The sequence below is a fragment of the Artibeus jamaicensis genome, unplaced genomic scaffold, assembly GCF_021234435.1.
Source record: "Artibeus jamaicensis isolate MK-2021 breed Jamaican fruit bat unplaced genomic scaffold, CSHL_Jam_final contig_426, whole genome shotgun sequence".
In the NCBI taxonomy this organism is placed as follows: Eukaryota; Metazoa; Chordata; class Mammalia; order Chiroptera; family Phyllostomidae; genus Artibeus; species Artibeus jamaicensis.
The window spans coordinates 12,271,508-12,288,895 of record NW_026521826.1 but is presented as its reverse complement, the minus strand read 5'-3'; the positions used below and the strand labels follow the sequence as shown (position 1 = coordinate 12,288,895).

The 17,388-nt window shown below is 44.6% G+C and overlaps 1 protein-coding gene across 1 annotated transcript in view; it reads right to left on the bottom strand.

Moving 5' to 3' along the window:
- The window catches only part of PITRM1 (pitrilysin metallopeptidase 1), a 33,952-nt gene extending 16,993 nt beyond the window's left edge, over nt 1-16,959 (bottom strand). The window contains exons 1-12 of the mRNA XM_037156552.2: nt 16,861-16,959; nt 13,605-13,707; nt 10,294-10,400; nt 9,639-9,790; nt 9,050-9,164; nt 8,874-8,970; nt 7,545-7,705; nt 5,088-5,214; nt 4,722-4,810; nt 4,047-4,175; nt 3,306-3,419; nt 530-626 (exon numbers count right to left, since the gene is read on the bottom strand). Coding sequence (XP_037012447.2) covers nt 530-626; nt 3,306-3,419; nt 4,047-4,175; nt 4,722-4,810; nt 5,088-5,214; nt 7,545-7,705; nt 8,874-8,970; nt 9,050-9,164; nt 9,639-9,790; nt 10,294-10,400; nt 13,605-13,707; nt 16,861-16,913 — 1,344 coding nt within the window. The 5' untranslated portion in view covers nt 16,914-16,959. The remainder of the gene's footprint in view (nt 1-529; nt 627-3,305; nt 3,420-4,046; nt 4,176-4,721; nt 4,811-5,087; nt 5,215-7,544; nt 7,706-8,873; nt 8,971-9,049; nt 9,165-9,638; nt 9,791-10,293; nt 10,401-13,604; nt 13,708-16,860) is intronic.
- Between the last annotated feature and the right edge of the window lie 429 nt (nt 16,960-17,388).

The following is a 17,388-nucleotide window of genomic DNA, read 5'->3' as shown; positions in this document are numbered from 1 at the left end:
TTAAAATCTGTTTCTGTTTCAAAACACCACAGACGACTAGCCGTAATAAAAACTAAGTCATTCTTTGATTAAAAAAAAGAAAAGCTAAATTCATCCTAAACCTTTTTTGTTTCTAAAAACATTAATAAGCATAGGTTTGAAAATTACTTTTAGAACATATAATTACCAACAAACCAACAGTTATTATAAGTCCCTACCCATTTAAGAGTTCTGTGTAAATCTCATTTACATGCAGACGTAAGTTACCAAAAAGCCAATTAAGCAACCTAGTAAAAAGACAAAATATTATACAACTAAATTAAAAGTAAATTTGTACCAGATGCGAAACAACATAACTTTCAAGGTATAGGGCGGGGTAAAAGTAGGTTTACAGTTGTTTGCATGGAAAATACTACAGTAAATAATAATGCGAGAATAAACTCTGTGTATGTGTACTCATAACTGTAAAGCTACTCTTGCCCCACCCTCTATTTTTAAGAACCACTAATTCCAAAGGTAACTGAAAAAAGATGGCTGAGAAATTACACACAGATGTCAGGGCGAGTCCAAAGCTGACAGACTGATGCTTCATTTGTATTTCAATTTTATGAAGTAAAGCTTCAATTCGATCATCTTCAAATCCTTTCCTAAAGAAATATTAAAAAGAAAGACATGGAAAAGAAATCAATGTTTTTTACTATAAAGCTGCAATAATCAAAACAATATGGTATGAACAGAAAAACAGACATACAGGAGAGCCCCGAAATAAATGTACATGTATACGGGCAACTGATTTTTGAGCAAGGAGCAAACACCTAACAACGGAGAAAGAAAGGCCTCTTCCATGAAGGGTGGTGGGGAAACTGGACCACCGCATGCAGAAGAATGGCCATGTGACATTCTTAATGGCTATGTGTGATGGCTATATGACACCATACACAAAAATTAACTCAAAATGGATTAAAGACCCAAAGATAAGACCTGAAACAATAAAATACATAGAAGAAAACATAGGTACTAAACTCATGCACCTTGGTCTCAGAGCGGATTTTATGAACTCGACCCCAAGGCAAGGAAAGGAAAAGCAAAAATAAAATAATGAGACTATATTGAACTAAAAAGCTTCCGTACATCAAGAAACTGTCAATGAATCAAAAACGTATCCAACCAAACAGGAGAACATATTTGCAAACCTTCAATATAGGGCTAATACCCAAAATATATAAAGATCTCCATACAACTCACGCAACTCCACAAATATATGCACAAGAAACCCAAACAATCCAACTAAGAAATGGGCAGAAGACCTGATCAGACACTTTTCCCAAGAAAACAAAAAGCCAAGAGACCTATGAAAAGATGGCCAACTTCACTAGCCATAAAGGAAAGACAAATCAAAGCCACAATGAGATACCACCTTACACCTGTCAGAATGGCCGTCAGCAACAAGACAAGGAATAGCAAGTGTTAGAAAGAATGTGGATGAAAGGGAAGCCTTCTGCACTGTTAAAAGAAATGTGAACTGGTATAGTCACAAGGAAAACAGCTTGGAGGTTGCTCGAAAATTTAAGAATAGAGCTACCATATGTGCAATCCCTCTTCTGGGTACCTAACTGGAAAACCTGAAAACATTCATTCATAAGGATACATGCACCTCTATGTTCACCGCAGCATTACTCACAATAGCCAAGGCATGGAAACAACCACAGTGCTTTTCTACGGTTGACTGGATGAAGATGTGGTCCATGTGTCTGATGGACCACAGTGAAATACTACTCATCCACAAGAAAAGATGAAATATTGCTGTTTGTGACATGGATGGATCTTGAAGCGTATACTGCTAAGCAGAGTAAGTCAGATGGAAAAGGACAGGAACCACATGATCTCACTCATATGTGGGATATAAAACAGAAAACAACGAAGGAACAAACCTACAGGCACAGATAACAGTGTGAGGGTTACCAGAGGGGAAGGCGGGTGGGAGGGAGGATGAAAAGGGTAAATGGGGTCAAACATGGTGATGAGAGGGGACTAAACTTTCAGTGGTGAGAACACGATATACAGATGATATATTATAACCCAATTTTAGAATAAAAAGCCACACAGCCCAATTAAAAAATTGATCAGGAATCTGCATAAACATTATTCAAGGAAGACATGCAGTGGCCAACAAGCACATGAAGCTCAGCAGCACTAATCACTGGGAAAATGTGAATCAAGACTACTTCAAATCCACCAGGATGGCTATAATAAAAAACAAAAAATTAACTCTGTGAGGACTTGACTGTCCTAAAGATTAGACAATTTGAAGTTCTCATACATTTTGGGTGGGGTTTAATGTGGCATAGTTGCTTTGCAAAACAATTTGAAAGTTCTTCAATAAATTAAATACAAAGGGGGACCTCCTGAAAATGGAATTATCTTCTGGAAAACAGGCCCCTTGTAGTACAGGCTTCCCTTGGTAGGTTAGTGTTCTAGAAACCCACCCGTATCAGTGCACCAGCTGGTGTTGTTGTGAGAGGCTGCAGTCGGCTTCAGTGAAGTTTTCTGAAGACTCTTTCAATGCATTTGCCCATGGAGTGTTCAGCAGTTTTTGACCAAAAACGACATGACCCCATGCCCCACCCTCCCTATACACCTGATCTCACCCTGAGCAATGTTTTTTGTTTCCCTAGATAAAAAAGTCCTCAAAGGGAAATGTTTTGCTGATGTGGAAAAGGTGAAACAAAAAATGGCAGAAGCCCTAAAAGGCATCAAAATTGACACACTCAAAAAGTGTTCTGAGCAGTGGAAAAAACATCTTGATAGGTGTACTGCATCAAATGGAGAGTACTTTGAAGGTGGCCGAAGTTTAAATATGTAAGAATAAATCCACAATCTTTTATAAATAAGCTTTGGGGGTTTTTTGAGGCAGGGGTCCCCTCCCACAAAGCATTACCATCTGGCCCAGAAATTCTACTCTGGGCTATCTAGCCAAGAGAAAAGAAAACATGTCTCCAAAAAAACACTTGTAAACAAATGTTTACAGCAGCATTATTCACCCTTGCCTCCAAAAAATAGTGGAAACAATGCAAATATCTATCAAGTGATGAGTGCATAAACAATGTGGTATATTCACACATGCAATTTTATTTAGTAATAAAAGGACTGAAGTCCTAAATGTTTTTGCAGCAAGGGAGCAGAGACAATATTTAAACAACTAAATGTGAAGAAATATACATTTTATTATGTAGAGACGGCCGAACAATGGAGGAGGCCTGGCCCCTCGCTATAAAGTATTCAGGAACTGAGAAGGCACGCGAGTTGGTGCGGAGGGCCGTACGTACGTGATGACGTCGTCAATCGTCCTGTCGACGATGTCTCGGACTGTCTGAATGTCCTTCTCTGCGATGCCCTGCAGGCCCACACTGAAGTAGGCCTCCCTCGTATAGCCATTGTATCTAGAACAGGAGAGTTGATCATGCACTGGAGTCCATGTGGCTTCCATCACTCCCTTACCATGTGCTTCATTTGAAGATCAAATACACTGCAGACCAGAACTAAGAACACTGAACTCCCAAGTCCTCCAAGGCAAAGCCAATGAAAGCAGTGTCCTCACAGGCCTGCTTCTCAGACACGCTTGGTCACACAGACATCACATTTTTTTGACATTTTTCAACATCACTATAACTTAAACTTCAGAGTGAGAGCAAATTAAATCTAAAAACTAGAGAACTGCTCAGTTGTACAAAACCTTAAGATTTCAAACATTTAATGACCTGACTTTTAAAACAGATAGCAGTATGCTATTCTGAGGTCTCTGAAGAGCTGTCTTTCTCTGAATCCCCCCTGCAGGGGACATAAGGAACTTGTCCTGAAACCATACTCTAATGCACAGTTCTGTGCAGGAGCACGAAGGGGCCACCCTGTCACTGTGTGATGTGAGGCATGCTACCGCCCTGGCCCACCCAGGGAGGCAGTAACCCTCCCTTCCTAGTTGTGACAAGGAAAAATGTGTCCAGACACTGTGAAGCGTCAGAACTGCCCCTGAAGGAGAACAACTGATCTGATCCGACAATAACACTTACCCAACGTCCGGAGAAAAGTCTGTGCCGAGTCCAGATTCAATCAGGGCTTTGTAGAAGGGGGAGTTGGGCCCGCCGATCAAGAGTGAAGACAGAAGGTTTAATGTGAAGGCTTCAAACGTGTCAGTGATGCTGAATTTAAAGCGGATCGGTTGGGGGGTGCAAGAAAAAGAAACCAAAGTCCCTTACAAATGTTCTCAAAATCATTAAAATCACTGATCCATTGACACTTTTATTCCAAAGAAGCTGAAGTTCCAGTAGAAATACTTGCATTTCAACCTCTATTTTAATAGTTATATCAGGAAACGTTTTTTGGGTTTTTTTTTTTTTTTAAATTTGGAAAGCTCTCGACAATTACATGGAGCTGTGTGGGCCACACATTGTTCTGAGGCAGTGTTCACAGTGCTGCGCTCCCACTCAGAGGTGCCTGTGACCCCAGTGGTAATACCTGCTGTTCAGACAGTTTCTTCTCTAGGCATGAATTTTAAAATGCAGTGAGGAGTAGGTTACTTTTTCTTCTGAATGGCTATCAGAGTCATTTCCCCTCATGCCATCCCAGATGTTAAAAACGCTGCTGACATCCAACACCTGCTGTAACCCTGAATCCTAACCGCCTGACTGGAGAAACCACTCCCGCCCCACTCGCCTGCACTTCCCCACCTTCACACGGACACTTACTCTGGTAAGAGGAAGCTGACACTGACGGTCGTTTGTTTAGAGGCGTTTGCGGCCAGTGAGTCGGGGGCGCAGGTGATCTGAAACTCCCTCTGTAAAACCATGTGATGTGTGAAGTAGCACAGCGTATAAAGAATGGGTTTAAACCAGTACAGATTATCTACACGAATAAAACGGTCCAAGAAAAGCTTTTCACTAAATTAACTTTCTTTTCAAACAAATAACCATCTTTAGGCTTGAGAAAAATCCTACACATACAGCAGAGCTCACGACCACTTTCAAAATCCTCTTATTAACACACAGTTGGAGTCCTCCTCTCCATATACTGACCGGCTGGTAAAACACTGAGTAACCCCCACCCACACTCACCGGCTTATCCCAAGGCTTCTGAGCCGGCACTGCGGTGCTTGGCTCAATTTTCTGAAATTTACTTAGAGCTTCTTCTTGAATTTGTTTCAGATGCTGTTCTAGTGGAAAATTGCCGTAAGTGAAGAACCTAAAAATGTGACAGAATATATTATTCTATTTTAGCTTAAAAAATTAGAAATCAATACAGATGGCTTTTTTGTATAAGCAGAGGGTATGCATATATATCAGCTGATAACAAGCCAGCTTCCAAGTGGAAATGAACTTCATAGGAACACATTTTTTTCACTTAGTTTAACTATAAACACCAAACAGAAGTTTTTGCTCTTTTTATAAGATAGGTGGTCCAAACGAACACAAGTTGTACAGAATGAATCAGTTAAATGTGAACTTGGCAATAGTTTCTCTTTAGTTTAAATCTATTATGAAGGTGCTGTAAGACACAGATAAATTACATGTTAAGCTGCTCTGTGATCCTGGCCGCAGTGACACCATAATCCATCTAAGACCGAACGACAAAGAATCTCATCAAGTTCTATTTTTGGTTATAAATTTTAGGTTACACGTGTTTTGAAACCAACACAATTTTTCAGCCAGGGGAAAAAAGTGACAATGACAGAGTTGATCTTCTCTAATATAATGCTGTCTGAGCTTTGGCTAAAAGTTTGAGAGTGAGTCTCTTCAGCATCCTTAAAAAATGTCCACTCGAAGGTTTAGAATGCGACGCCCAGGAGTGGTGGGCATCCAGCTCTCAGCCTGGTGCAGACACCGGCCTGTCATTGCATGTCCCCATTAGTCACAGAGCACCTCGGGAAATGACCGCCTGCTCATCTGGAGCAGCAGGAGCCTGGATTGGGGGGGGGCAGAAAATGAAGACGCTACTGAAGACTAAAATTCGTCCAAAAGACAGAATAAGCCTGAGGGAGCTCCCTTGTGCCACAGTTGGCCCAACATAAGCATTTAAAAAAAAAATTTTTTTTAATCCATTTTGTCTCCCATCTCAGATACATATATAAATATATACAAGTTAAAAAAAAGTGTATGAGGTTTTAATGGTATTAAAAAATAAACCAAACAAAGCTAAAAAGAAAAGCATATTTTCATTGGAGGAAAGACAGCCACCGTGTTCCCCCCAAACTGGACAGCCAAGGGGAGCAGGCACCCTGCCTTTCCCACGGAATCCTGTCCTCAGGGCTGCCCACACCCTGCGGGTGGGGAAAGCTCGCCTTAGAAGAAGCCCAGCTACTTCACGTAGAAGAGTTCTCAAGCAAACTTTGCTAACTCTGCTTAAGGAAGTGCTCCAGGCAACAATCATCCACTAGTGTCAGAACCATGAGCGGGTGAATAGGAACTCAACGTCCATGAGGTGTCAGGTTACTGCCTGGCAACGTGTCTATTAGTAAACAGCTTGACGGTGGAGGGATGGCCAACACCGTGGGAACCTGCAAACCAGCCGTAGCCTCCCCACTGGGGTAAGCAGGCCCGGGATGTCGGACACTGCAGGCAGGCGCACAGGCAGCACCTGGGAGGGGAACCGAGCCCTTGGAGCCAAGTCCAGCTCTCAGCAAACCCAGGAATATGTTCCCCAGTGCCACAGGGTGGCAATCATGCACCCCCGAAGGTGACAAAATCCAGAGGCCAGCTGCCTACTTTCTTCCATTTCTATGAAAACAAGGCGGGACATGGTCCTACATGAAAGGGCACTTAGAAGCCACACGAACAAAAGGCAATTTGTGGGCCTCACACAGGCCACAAATTTCAGGAACAACTGGAAAGTCTGATTTGGGGTAAGTGGTAGGGGGGTTTAAGCAAGTCTTTTTATTTTTTAAATATGAAAATGGTATTATCTTATGTAAGAAAATATCCTTATATTTTAGGGTCATGCATTCATGCATTGGGGTAAACCCTCATGTCTGTAATTTCCTTAAAATTAAGTTGGTAAAGGAGATATCCATGTGATAGTATATGAAAAATCATTATTCCAGTCTCTATTTTTTTGTACGTGTGAAAATTTTCATAATTAAAATTTAAATGTTTTTATACTTAATCTTGCAAACTGGCTTTATATTAGTGCTTTATTTGCAGTGTTCCTGAAACAAGTAATTTATCAACCAACAAGTACCCAAGGTTTAATACACCTGTAGCCGCCATTCTCAGAGCACTGCTGGGACTGCTTCCGGGGCATCTGTCACTCTGCCCAGCGAGGGTGGGGCCCAGGCCCTCCTCCAGGGTGTGCTGTCACCCCCGTGCTGGCGGGAAGGGTGATTGCTATTCTCAGACTGAGCGTCCCCATAAAAGACAAGCAATCTATGACGTGAAGGACCCTGTCTAAAGTCATGTGGGTTTTAAGCAAACATCTCCTTTGCTACATGTGAGAAAAGCTTATCAATTAGTATAAGAATACACAAACAAGGCAACTCCTAACCAAACCACCACCAAACTTTAAAAACAAAACATCACCTGGCATTGCTGGGGTGATAATGTGTAGCATGGAACTGTTTCAGCTGCTCCCACGTGAGGTCTGGGATGCACAATGGATCACCACCAGAGATCACTGCATACGTGTGGTCAGGAAGGAGTCGGTTCTGAAGGTGCTGTGCGTATATCCTCTCATTGTCTGTCTTCAAGTTAAAAAAATATACATATACGTAACACACATTATTACAACACAGCAAGTTAATCACATTCTGGGAGCATATACCTGTAACACCTTGCGAGTAAAACTATCCCAATGGTAGACAAGGGCACCCACACTGATACTGTTTAACAAAGCACTCAGTCCACTCATGATCTGTGCACAGGACCCAGGGACGGGCTCTCTCGGAAGCGGAGGCTTATCCGCGTTGCCGTATGTACTGGGTGACGAACAAGTGCACAGACGAGAGCCACAGGACAAATGTCCTAAGCGCCCTCTGCCCACAAGCTGTATGGGAGGTGCAGTCCCACTACCTTGAGTTTTAAGGTGCTTGGGAGAAATGATGCCCAAACGGAGGACTGCAGAGGAGAAACAGCTGCCAGCTGCAGGAGCAGCCGGCAGGGGGGAAGGGCTCCAAAGTCGGGGGGCTGGGAGGACAAGACCCAGGACAGGGGTTCTCAAACAGTCTGGCCTCCAACCCCTCCTGCTCCCAAACATGCACGAGCTCCCCAAAGAACTTCTGGTGATGTGGGTTTCCTGATCATGGGGAGTATGCGCATAACTTTTCTGTATTAGACATTAAAAGTGAAAACCTGTAAAACTACTTATTCATTCACTAACTTAAGCCATCATTACATGTATGTTTTAAAAAATACTTTTGATAACAAAAAATTTGAGAAAATCGACACTCAAAATGTTTTACATACTTTAAGAATCTCTAACATATTTTATATACATTCTTAAACTCTTTACATATTTTAAGAATCTCTGGCTTCACAGAAGACAGCTGGCTTCTTTGTCTGCTTCTGTGCTGACGTCATACACTATGTAACATGGCCTTGGGGGAAGCCCGCTGCAAGCTCAGCAGGAGTGTGGGTGGAAAAGACGTCTTATTACTGCCTGGAAAAGCGTTCTCTCACGGACCCCCAGCAGACCACACTCGGGGCCCCCCGCACACAGAACTGCTCTGCGAGACTGGGTTCTAGGATGACCAGGGGCTTGGCTCCCAGCTGACTTGATAAATCCCCTACAATGAGAATATTAAATGACATAACAGAATGTCATTTAATTCTGTTATGAATTAAACCTACTTATATTTCACTATTTTACAGAGTAAGATAATTTTAGCACAACATAAAGAGGAAAAAACTCACAAATGCTCCCTTCATCTCATTGAAGACAACCCCTTTGAAGACCAACGCTGTCTGCGGGTCACGGGGATTCTCGTGCTCCAGTCGCCAGCCCTCCTGCCTAAAAAATGATGAACAATTAATTACATGAAGACAGTGCCTCTAATACTCAAGTCTACCATCAACCAGTCGTTACATACCAGAAATCAAGTTCTCGCAAGCACGGGAAAAAGGCCGCATCCAAATACACAGAGAGGAGATTCTGGAAGTCCTTGGGGTTTTGAGTGGAAAACGGGTACATAGTATAGTCACTAGCTGAGTGCAAACGAAAGGGGGCATTGTAAAAATAGGATTTTCATGGGAACCATGGTCCTGCACCAATTACTACCTCAGAGGCCTAGAGTGGCAGCTTGTCTGTGAGGACGCCCGTTTAATTTGCTCTTTAACTGCACTTGGAACAGCACGTCTGTACACACCATCAGCCTACTCACTCTGTTTCCCAAAACTAAAACTCAACACCACAACCACCAACATGACATAATGCCAGAAAGGCTGAAGTTTACAGCTATGTTGCACAGAAAAACTGTTCTGACCTTTTCCAGAAAAACCTCAGATGCCCTTTCCCTAAAACTCGTGTTTATAATCCAATCACAATACTGCTTTTCTAAGGATTAAATTTCTGACACCTTTCAACTAGAACTGAGAATGATATTTATTCTCATCTCCAGAGCCTGACTGCCCCTCGCCCCCCCATCTTAGAAACAGACCCAACTGCAGTTTTGGTCTTACCTGTGAAGGCGTTCATAAAGGTGGACAGTGACCTGTTCAACATTTTGAAGAAGGGGTCTCTGCATGGGTATTTCTGTGAGCCACACAGGACCGTGTGCTCGAGAACGTGCGGGACCCCAGTGCTGTCCATGGGGGTGGTGCGAAACTGCACGCTACGGACAGAAGAGAGCCACGACAGGGCGTGTAAGCTCACAGCACCCGACAGCCTCCGAACGTGCCACCGCCTCGGGTCACTGGAGTTCGTCACTGGAACATGGTAATCTCCCAAGGAAGTGTTTGTCAATTGCAGTGTACAGAGTCACCGATCACAACTATAAACTTTACATACCTGAGAATGTATATTCGCTTAATCTTTTCCTTGTCTTTTCAGGGCAGTGTCAGTACCATTACTTTAAACTATGGCGATGTTCTAAGGCAAGGGTGTGAAAGTCACTTTCACCAGGGGCCATATCAGCCTCCCAGTTGCCTTCAAAGGGATGGAATAATTTTAGGACTGTGTAATTGTAACTACTCCTTAACTGTTAAGGAGTTGAAATTATATTCATCCCTTTGAAGGCAACTGAGAGGCTAATGTGGCCCCTGGTGAAAACGAGTTTGACACTCCTGCTCTAAGGAGAAATGTGCAAGGATGAGCGCTCGCATCGTGCCTGCTCACCTGAACAGGTTATTCGTGTCTTCTCGGGCCAGGTGCAAATATTTTGCTCCTGTGCTGTCATGGCTGAGCTTCACGGCGGTCAGGAACAGTTCAGGGACAGATGTTACCTGAATAAACAACAGAAGCATGAAGCTAAACTCAATTGGAAAGGCATTCAGAATGGTTACATTAAATCCACCGAGAGACCTGGCTGGTCTGCCCTAAAGTAGGTCGATTTCGGAACACTGGCACGTGCGTGCTGAAGGCACATCAGGAACCACCTGGCCCAACTCCGAGTCTTACAAACGAGGAAAGCGCTATGCTGACAATAATACACTCCTTCCCTTTTCAGAATGCCTAGTATTTGCCAGACATTTTCTAAACAGTTCACGGTCACCTGTGAGGGAGATGTTCTCGCCCCTGTTAAAGATGGAACACCAAGGCTCAGAGCAAGAGCTACTCTTCTGTAGCTCCTTCGGACCCCTTCTGCCACACCAGCGCCCTGAAGAATGAGCGCTTTCCCTCAGGATGTCAGAATGAGATGGCACAGGGCTTGGGTCTGGGAGGAGAATATACCAGGTGGCCAGGAAGCTGAGTTAAAGTCAGTTGGTCAGAAGTAAATTGGGATAAGCTGGCCACATACATGTCCCCATCCCTCCACTTCCTACTCAGATCTCAGAGGTAGCCAATTTTATCTGCCTTCTAACTGCCTGCTTAAACTACTGAGGCACATGCCCATTTGACCAAGGCTTGACCTCTACACAACCTTCCCAGGGTGGCATTAATGCACAGTTTGCCCCTACAGTGCAGGCATGGAGATAGCTGCCACGCAATCTGATAAAAGGAGGAAGTTTTGATTGGAAAATTCTAGAAGTCAGCCTTTTTTCCAAAAAGCCAGACTTTTCACCCAAGCCCACTCTGTCCCGAGTTTACAAAGCAGCAAGCAGAGCCAGCCCCGGAGCCAGTTCAGAGGACCTTCCTTTCTTCTGTGCCACCTCCCTTGTGCTCAAGCATAAGTTTAATAAAATCTGTCTGGAAATTTCTCTGTCAGTTTCCTCTCAATTTCTATCTTGGGGAAGCCAAGGACCCCAGCACAATCACAAGAACATCCCTAAGAGGAAAACGTTGACGTAGGCCTTGGCTTGGGGCAGCTAGCATGCCTGGGGACTATACTTGGCCTGATCTAGTTTATGAGAAGTTCCCAGCGCTGAGCTGGGAACATCACCAGTTACTTGTTCCTAGTGGGCGAGGGGGCAGGGGAGAGGGTCCAGGATGGTACAATGAAAAGGAACACACCCTCCCTGAAGGCGGCCATCTCTTTCTGTGTCGGCCTTCGTGAAATCTCCACAGGGCAGTACTGAAGGAGTTGCCCAACTGGGCCAGGACCTCTCCCCTTCAATCATAACACCCACCGTGTCACTGTGACCACCACACTGCTATCATCCCCGCTTTTCAGAGGCCATGGAAGTGCCTTGTCCACACTGACTACAGCAAGTTACTGGGAGGGCAGAGCTTAGAACTTAGGGGAGGAGTGCTGTGTAGGGAACCGCTGGCATGGAAATGTAGCTCAGCACTCATGTGGAAAACCAGTGGGGAGCTAGCAGCCCACAGGACCACACCCTCAGAGAGGTTTTCCCATGGGGAATCAGGCTGGCATTGTATCTAGGCTGATATGAGAGTTGCTTTTGCTAAAACTCCCTGAATTGAGGCAGAAACTTCCTAAAGTATGTGCTAAACCTCCCAAGTATGGAGTGTGATTGGTTCAACCACTTTTCCCCTTGATCTGCAACATCCTTCTCTTTGAAGTAATTAGCAGCATTCTTTCCTTTGTTTTCTGTAAAAGGCAGTCCCCTGCAGTGAACCTGTGTGTAGTAAATGAGGACTACCCTCCATGTAAAGTACCCAGAGAAGCAAGAAAAGCCGGTCCAGGCAGCGACGGAGGGCTCTGGCCCTCTCACCCTCTGAGAACAGCCATGCTGTCCCTTTTTCTCCACAGGACTTCTGTAGTCTGTGTGTATTTGTTCTCTAGCAGCCGCAACACACACGGGTCCTGCAAGCCAGGATCTGCCTCAGTGCTGACCTGTGATTTACAGCTATTAGATTACTTGTATCGCTGAACTTATTACACTTCATAAGAGATGATCAATGTGTTAAAATCACTACTACATAGAGATGTCTGCCTTGTCACAACTTTCATGGTAACTATTCCTCAAACAAGGATGATCACGATTTATCATAGTTTCTATAAAACTTGAATAATAGAAGGTAGGCATTAGTTGAACCTATTGTTACAATGATTTCACAGCACATGCAAATCAAACCATCATGCTGTATGCCTTAAACTTATACAGTGTTAGACTATTTCTCAATAAATGTCAATTATTTCTCAATAAAACTGAGGAAAAACCCTTGAAAAATAAAAGAATCTGCTCTTTCTGATAAGGCGCTCATTACCATACTGTATCAGAGATCCTCATTCTTTTGCATGGCCTTTGGTACTCACCCCATCACGACCCGCTGTTCTGGACCCCAGCCTTAAAGCAGCGCCCCGCTCTGCCTGCATTGTGTTGGAGAGAGATGGTGACTATCCTTCTGAACTTAACCGCCACCTTCTCTCTAACACCTCCTTCTCCAGGAACCTTCCCTACCCTGCCAAGGAGCAGCTAGCCTCTCCTCCTGTCTTCCTTTTACTCCCCCTGCACTCCCGCCATGAGGCTCCTCACACTATTTGCATATTCTGACAGCAGGAGTCCTCTGGAGTGTGAGCTGCTTGGCTCCATAGTGTCAGCACGTCAACAGAGCAGGAAGCCGACAGCCAGGCAATTATGGGAAGCACAGATTTCTCAATTATTGCATTAAAGAAAAAACAATGTGAAAGTTTAAGCAAGACAAGAACAAAATTAAAATCCATTTTAACAAAAACTTAAGTAAATATAGGACCATACTCTCTTTTCCATAATTCAGAAGCCCAAATGGCTCAAAAGCAGAAAGTTTTTGCTAAATTTGCAGCAGACTCATTTGATGGTAAAACCTGACTCAAATGGGTGTGGGGCAACCAGAGTCTTTATGTATCACACCCATTGTGGACTGTCAGGTGTCAGGGTACAGAAACACTACTGAGTTTGATTTGCTTTCTAAAATCTGAAGGAGTTCAGAGGAGGGATTGGGAACCTGTACCGAGGAAGTCCTTTCATTTGCCAACCCCATGCACTTGAGCTGCTACCTCGAAGCAGAAGGAAGCCAGGGCCCAGGGTACAGAGATAGAAACAGAGCAGGGATCCACCCAGAGGGTCCGCACAGCCTCTCACTGAAGAAGTCAGGACAGACCTTACCTGGCTCACGGTGAACCCGTGGATCTTCTCTCCGACCCTGTGCTGCAGCGCCCTCTCACACGCTTTGGTGCTTGCCCACCTCCATGCTCTGCCGTGGGCACCGCTGCAGTTACAGAAAGTCAGAAACTTACAGGATTTGCAGGATATTCAGCTCACACAGTTCAGCAACATAGTAAAAATACTGCCACATAATAGTGATAATTCCTGTTAAACCCTCTCATCTTTCAACAACATTCCAGAAAACTAATTTCTAGCAGTTTTTTTTCAATTTGAGTCTCAGCTTTTTATCTCAGCTCAGCTTAAGATTCATAGCATCAACTAATAATTAAACACTGAAAACCGTACAGGTTCATAAATAGCTATAGTACAATTATGACACCCATTTCCTTTAGTTGTATTTTAAAAACTCATGTCAAAATGGTTTTTTCCATCACAGTGTCTCAATAAACTCACACTACAGTGAAGTCCCATTATACACCTAATAAGTGGTGAAAATTAAGAAGTCGAGGATTGCCAGAAACTCTCACACTGCTACCGGGAGTGAAAACTGGAACAGTGACTGTGGAACAGCATTTGGCATTATTTGGACGGCAGTTCACTCACCCTGACATACAGGTAATCCCATGCTTTTCAAAATCCGCCTTCTGCTACTTCGCTTTAGGAGAGACCTACATTAGGATCTGTTTCACTAACCAAAAGAAATCTCAAAGGGATTTTTCATTTCTTTAAAGGCTAAAATCAGAAACAGCATCCTGCATCTGCACTGGGTCTGTGAACATCTACACTGTACCTCTCAACTTATCCTGTGCCTTCTGGCTTTTACTATATGTTAGTGCTACTTTGGGCTTTATGCATTAATTGGTATGATTTGATAGGTTATTTTGGGGGTTTGGGAACTGCTAAAAAATTGCTTTTTGCTTTGTACCATTTTGGCTTAGGAAAGGTTTCACGGGAACGTTCTAATTTAGGACCATAGGGGAAACCTATGGATGTCCTGGAAACCAGTACCGGACACCAGCACGCATACACAAGGCGGGTACCATTCCTCAGTCCACTAATAGACACTATTCAGCCAATAAACTCAGCCATAAGATTAAAGGGACTACAACTATGTGTAGCAAAGATGTGGGTAAGGTAATGCTGAAGCAAAAAATAAGCAAATAAATTAATGAAGGATACAAATGATAAACAGTGTTATTCCAAACAGGTACCACTGTATTGTAGGCATGTATATAGATGGAAAAACTATAAAGGAAAGCAAGGAGGTAAGTTCTGTAAGCCAGGAGAGAGATTACATCTAAGAGGTAAGGAACATTATGACCGATTGGGGTAATCTTAAACTGGGTAATGGTGATACGACTTATTTTTAAATAAAATTTCTCCCAGCTGTATTACATACTTTATAGAATTTTCTACATTAACATGCCTCACAAAAATATTTCTTTTAAAGATATGTACAGAAAAGAAACACTCAGGCAATACTATGAAGATTGCTATAATCAACCAACATTTTCCTTACTGATTAAGCAAATTCTAGAACTGTAGGATATTTTAAGAAGTTGCTTATCATCAAGAACCCAACCATGAGAGGGTTATCAGTAGGGAGGTGGAGGGGGGAGAAAGGGGAAAAGGTACAGGAAATAAGAAGCATAAATGGTAGGTAGAAAACAGATAAGGGGAGATTAAGAATAGTATAGGAAGTGGAGAAGCCAAAGAACTCATACGTATGACCCATGGACATGAACCAAGGTGAGGGGGAATACTGGTGGGAGGGTGCAGGGCAGAGGGGAATAAAGGGGGGGAAATGGGACAACTGTGAAAGCATAATCAATAAAATATATTTTTCAAAAAAGGTCCCAACCATGAAAAGCAGCCAAACAGCCACGTGTATGAACAGCTATGGGTATGAACGGTGAGAGGCACCATGGGCTCTCGCCCCACACCACTTTCTGGTAACTGGCTACACAGATGAACAATGTCCCAACACCATGAGGGCACCCCAACACACTCCCTTTCTAGGCCAACAGCACCATAAATTAAACAAGGTTTTGTGAATTAGCACGCAACTAAACTTAGGTTTTTAAAATAAGTACAACGTTACACTTAGAAACTCATAGGGCCTGACGCTCATTCACAGATGAAAACTAAATGTAAGATTTTCCCATAAATATGGTCATTTTAAAAAGTTCAAATCCTGGAGGCTACAATTTTATAAACATATAGCAGCTTAAATTCAAGTACTTCCAGTGGAAGCTGCAGGTCTCTTAAGGACTCTCCACCACGAAAAAAGGAGGCAAACATATTAATGAGACCCCTAAACTGCCGGTTACTTTTATCACACGTATTAAAAGCCACATTAATGACAACCTCCACTTCCAAAGCCTTGACAATCCCATTCTGAGGTCCCAGAGAGAAAGGAGGTCACAGGATAGCTCCATGGGCCTGGCCTTGCTTTACTCCACGACTTATCTCGCTGCATGACCCTAACCCTGATTTCTGAACAAGAACTCCCTTTGTTTGGCTGGGGGGGGTGGGGGGGGTGGCGGGGCAAGGGAGGACATTGGAGGGGGCTGCACTCCCATCAGGAGGGGCTAAGAGGATCTATCGCCCAGGTCCTGAAACGGTGTTCAGAGTCTTAGAGTCCAGGACCCCCAGATGAGAAGTCTACGGGTAATGGCCCGCACAGCAAGATGCCTAGGGGTACAAGAGTCCCAACCAGTCCAGGAGTCTAGAAGTCTAGGAGGGAGCCCCAGGAGAAATGTCTAACAGTGCAGATTCCCCGGTGAGGGGTCCCGGGGTACTAGACCCGGGAAAGTGGTCTCGGGATTAGGGACTCCAAAAGAGGGGTCTTGGGGCGTGAGAGCCAGAGGAGTCTTGAGATACGGGAGCCCCAGAAGAGGAGCTTCAGGGTACGAGAGCCCCACGCAAAGGGTCCCGGGATACAGAAGCCCCAGGTGCAAGGTCTCGGGGTACGTAAGCCTCGAGAGGCAGGATCTAGGAACCCTTGAGCCCCAAGCAAGAGATCTCAGAATATAGCAGCCCCAGATGAAGGGTCTCCGGGTACAGAAGTCCCAGACGAGGGTATAACGGCGAGTCCCTAGCAGAAAGCTGTGGTGCAAGACCTCCTGCCCGGACAAGACCCTGAAGCCGCCCGCCCCTTCCCCGCCGCCAGGCTAGTGTCTGCCGCCCGCCTGCTTCCCACCACCTTGCTGCCCCTCTTCTCCACCTCCTCGCCTTCCTCCCTTCCCCTTCTCACCGGCAGCTCAGCCACCGTAACGCGACAGGTACTTGACCGCTGCAACGCCACATGGTGTGTGATCAGCGAAAGGCCGGCACTACGACAATACTTATCCGGACGCAGTGAGCCGGCCGCGATCCCATTGGTTAGCGCCTGGGAGCGACGCCCTCTCCAACCAGCTGGCGAGTAAAAGGCGGTGGAGGGGCGGGCCTTTGCTAGTGTGGGACGTGCCCGTGCTGCAGGACGGGCCTGGGCGGATGAGGGTGGTTTTTTGTTTTTTTGGTGGGTTTTTTTTTTTTCGGATGAGGGGGGGCGAGGCGGGGGGGGGGGGGCGTGTGCAGAGGAAGGGCTAGCGTTGCGTAGGTAAGGAACTGGGGTTGCTTAGGGAGGGCTGTTAACCCACTACTCTCCACAGCTGCATTGCTCTGAGAAGATAACACACATGATTTCTAAGATTTCCAAAATACCCATAAGTCTTTCTTGAACCCCACGGAGGCGAGGACGTTTAAAGAAAGCAGAGAATGATTGGGTGGGGTGGCACTGCGC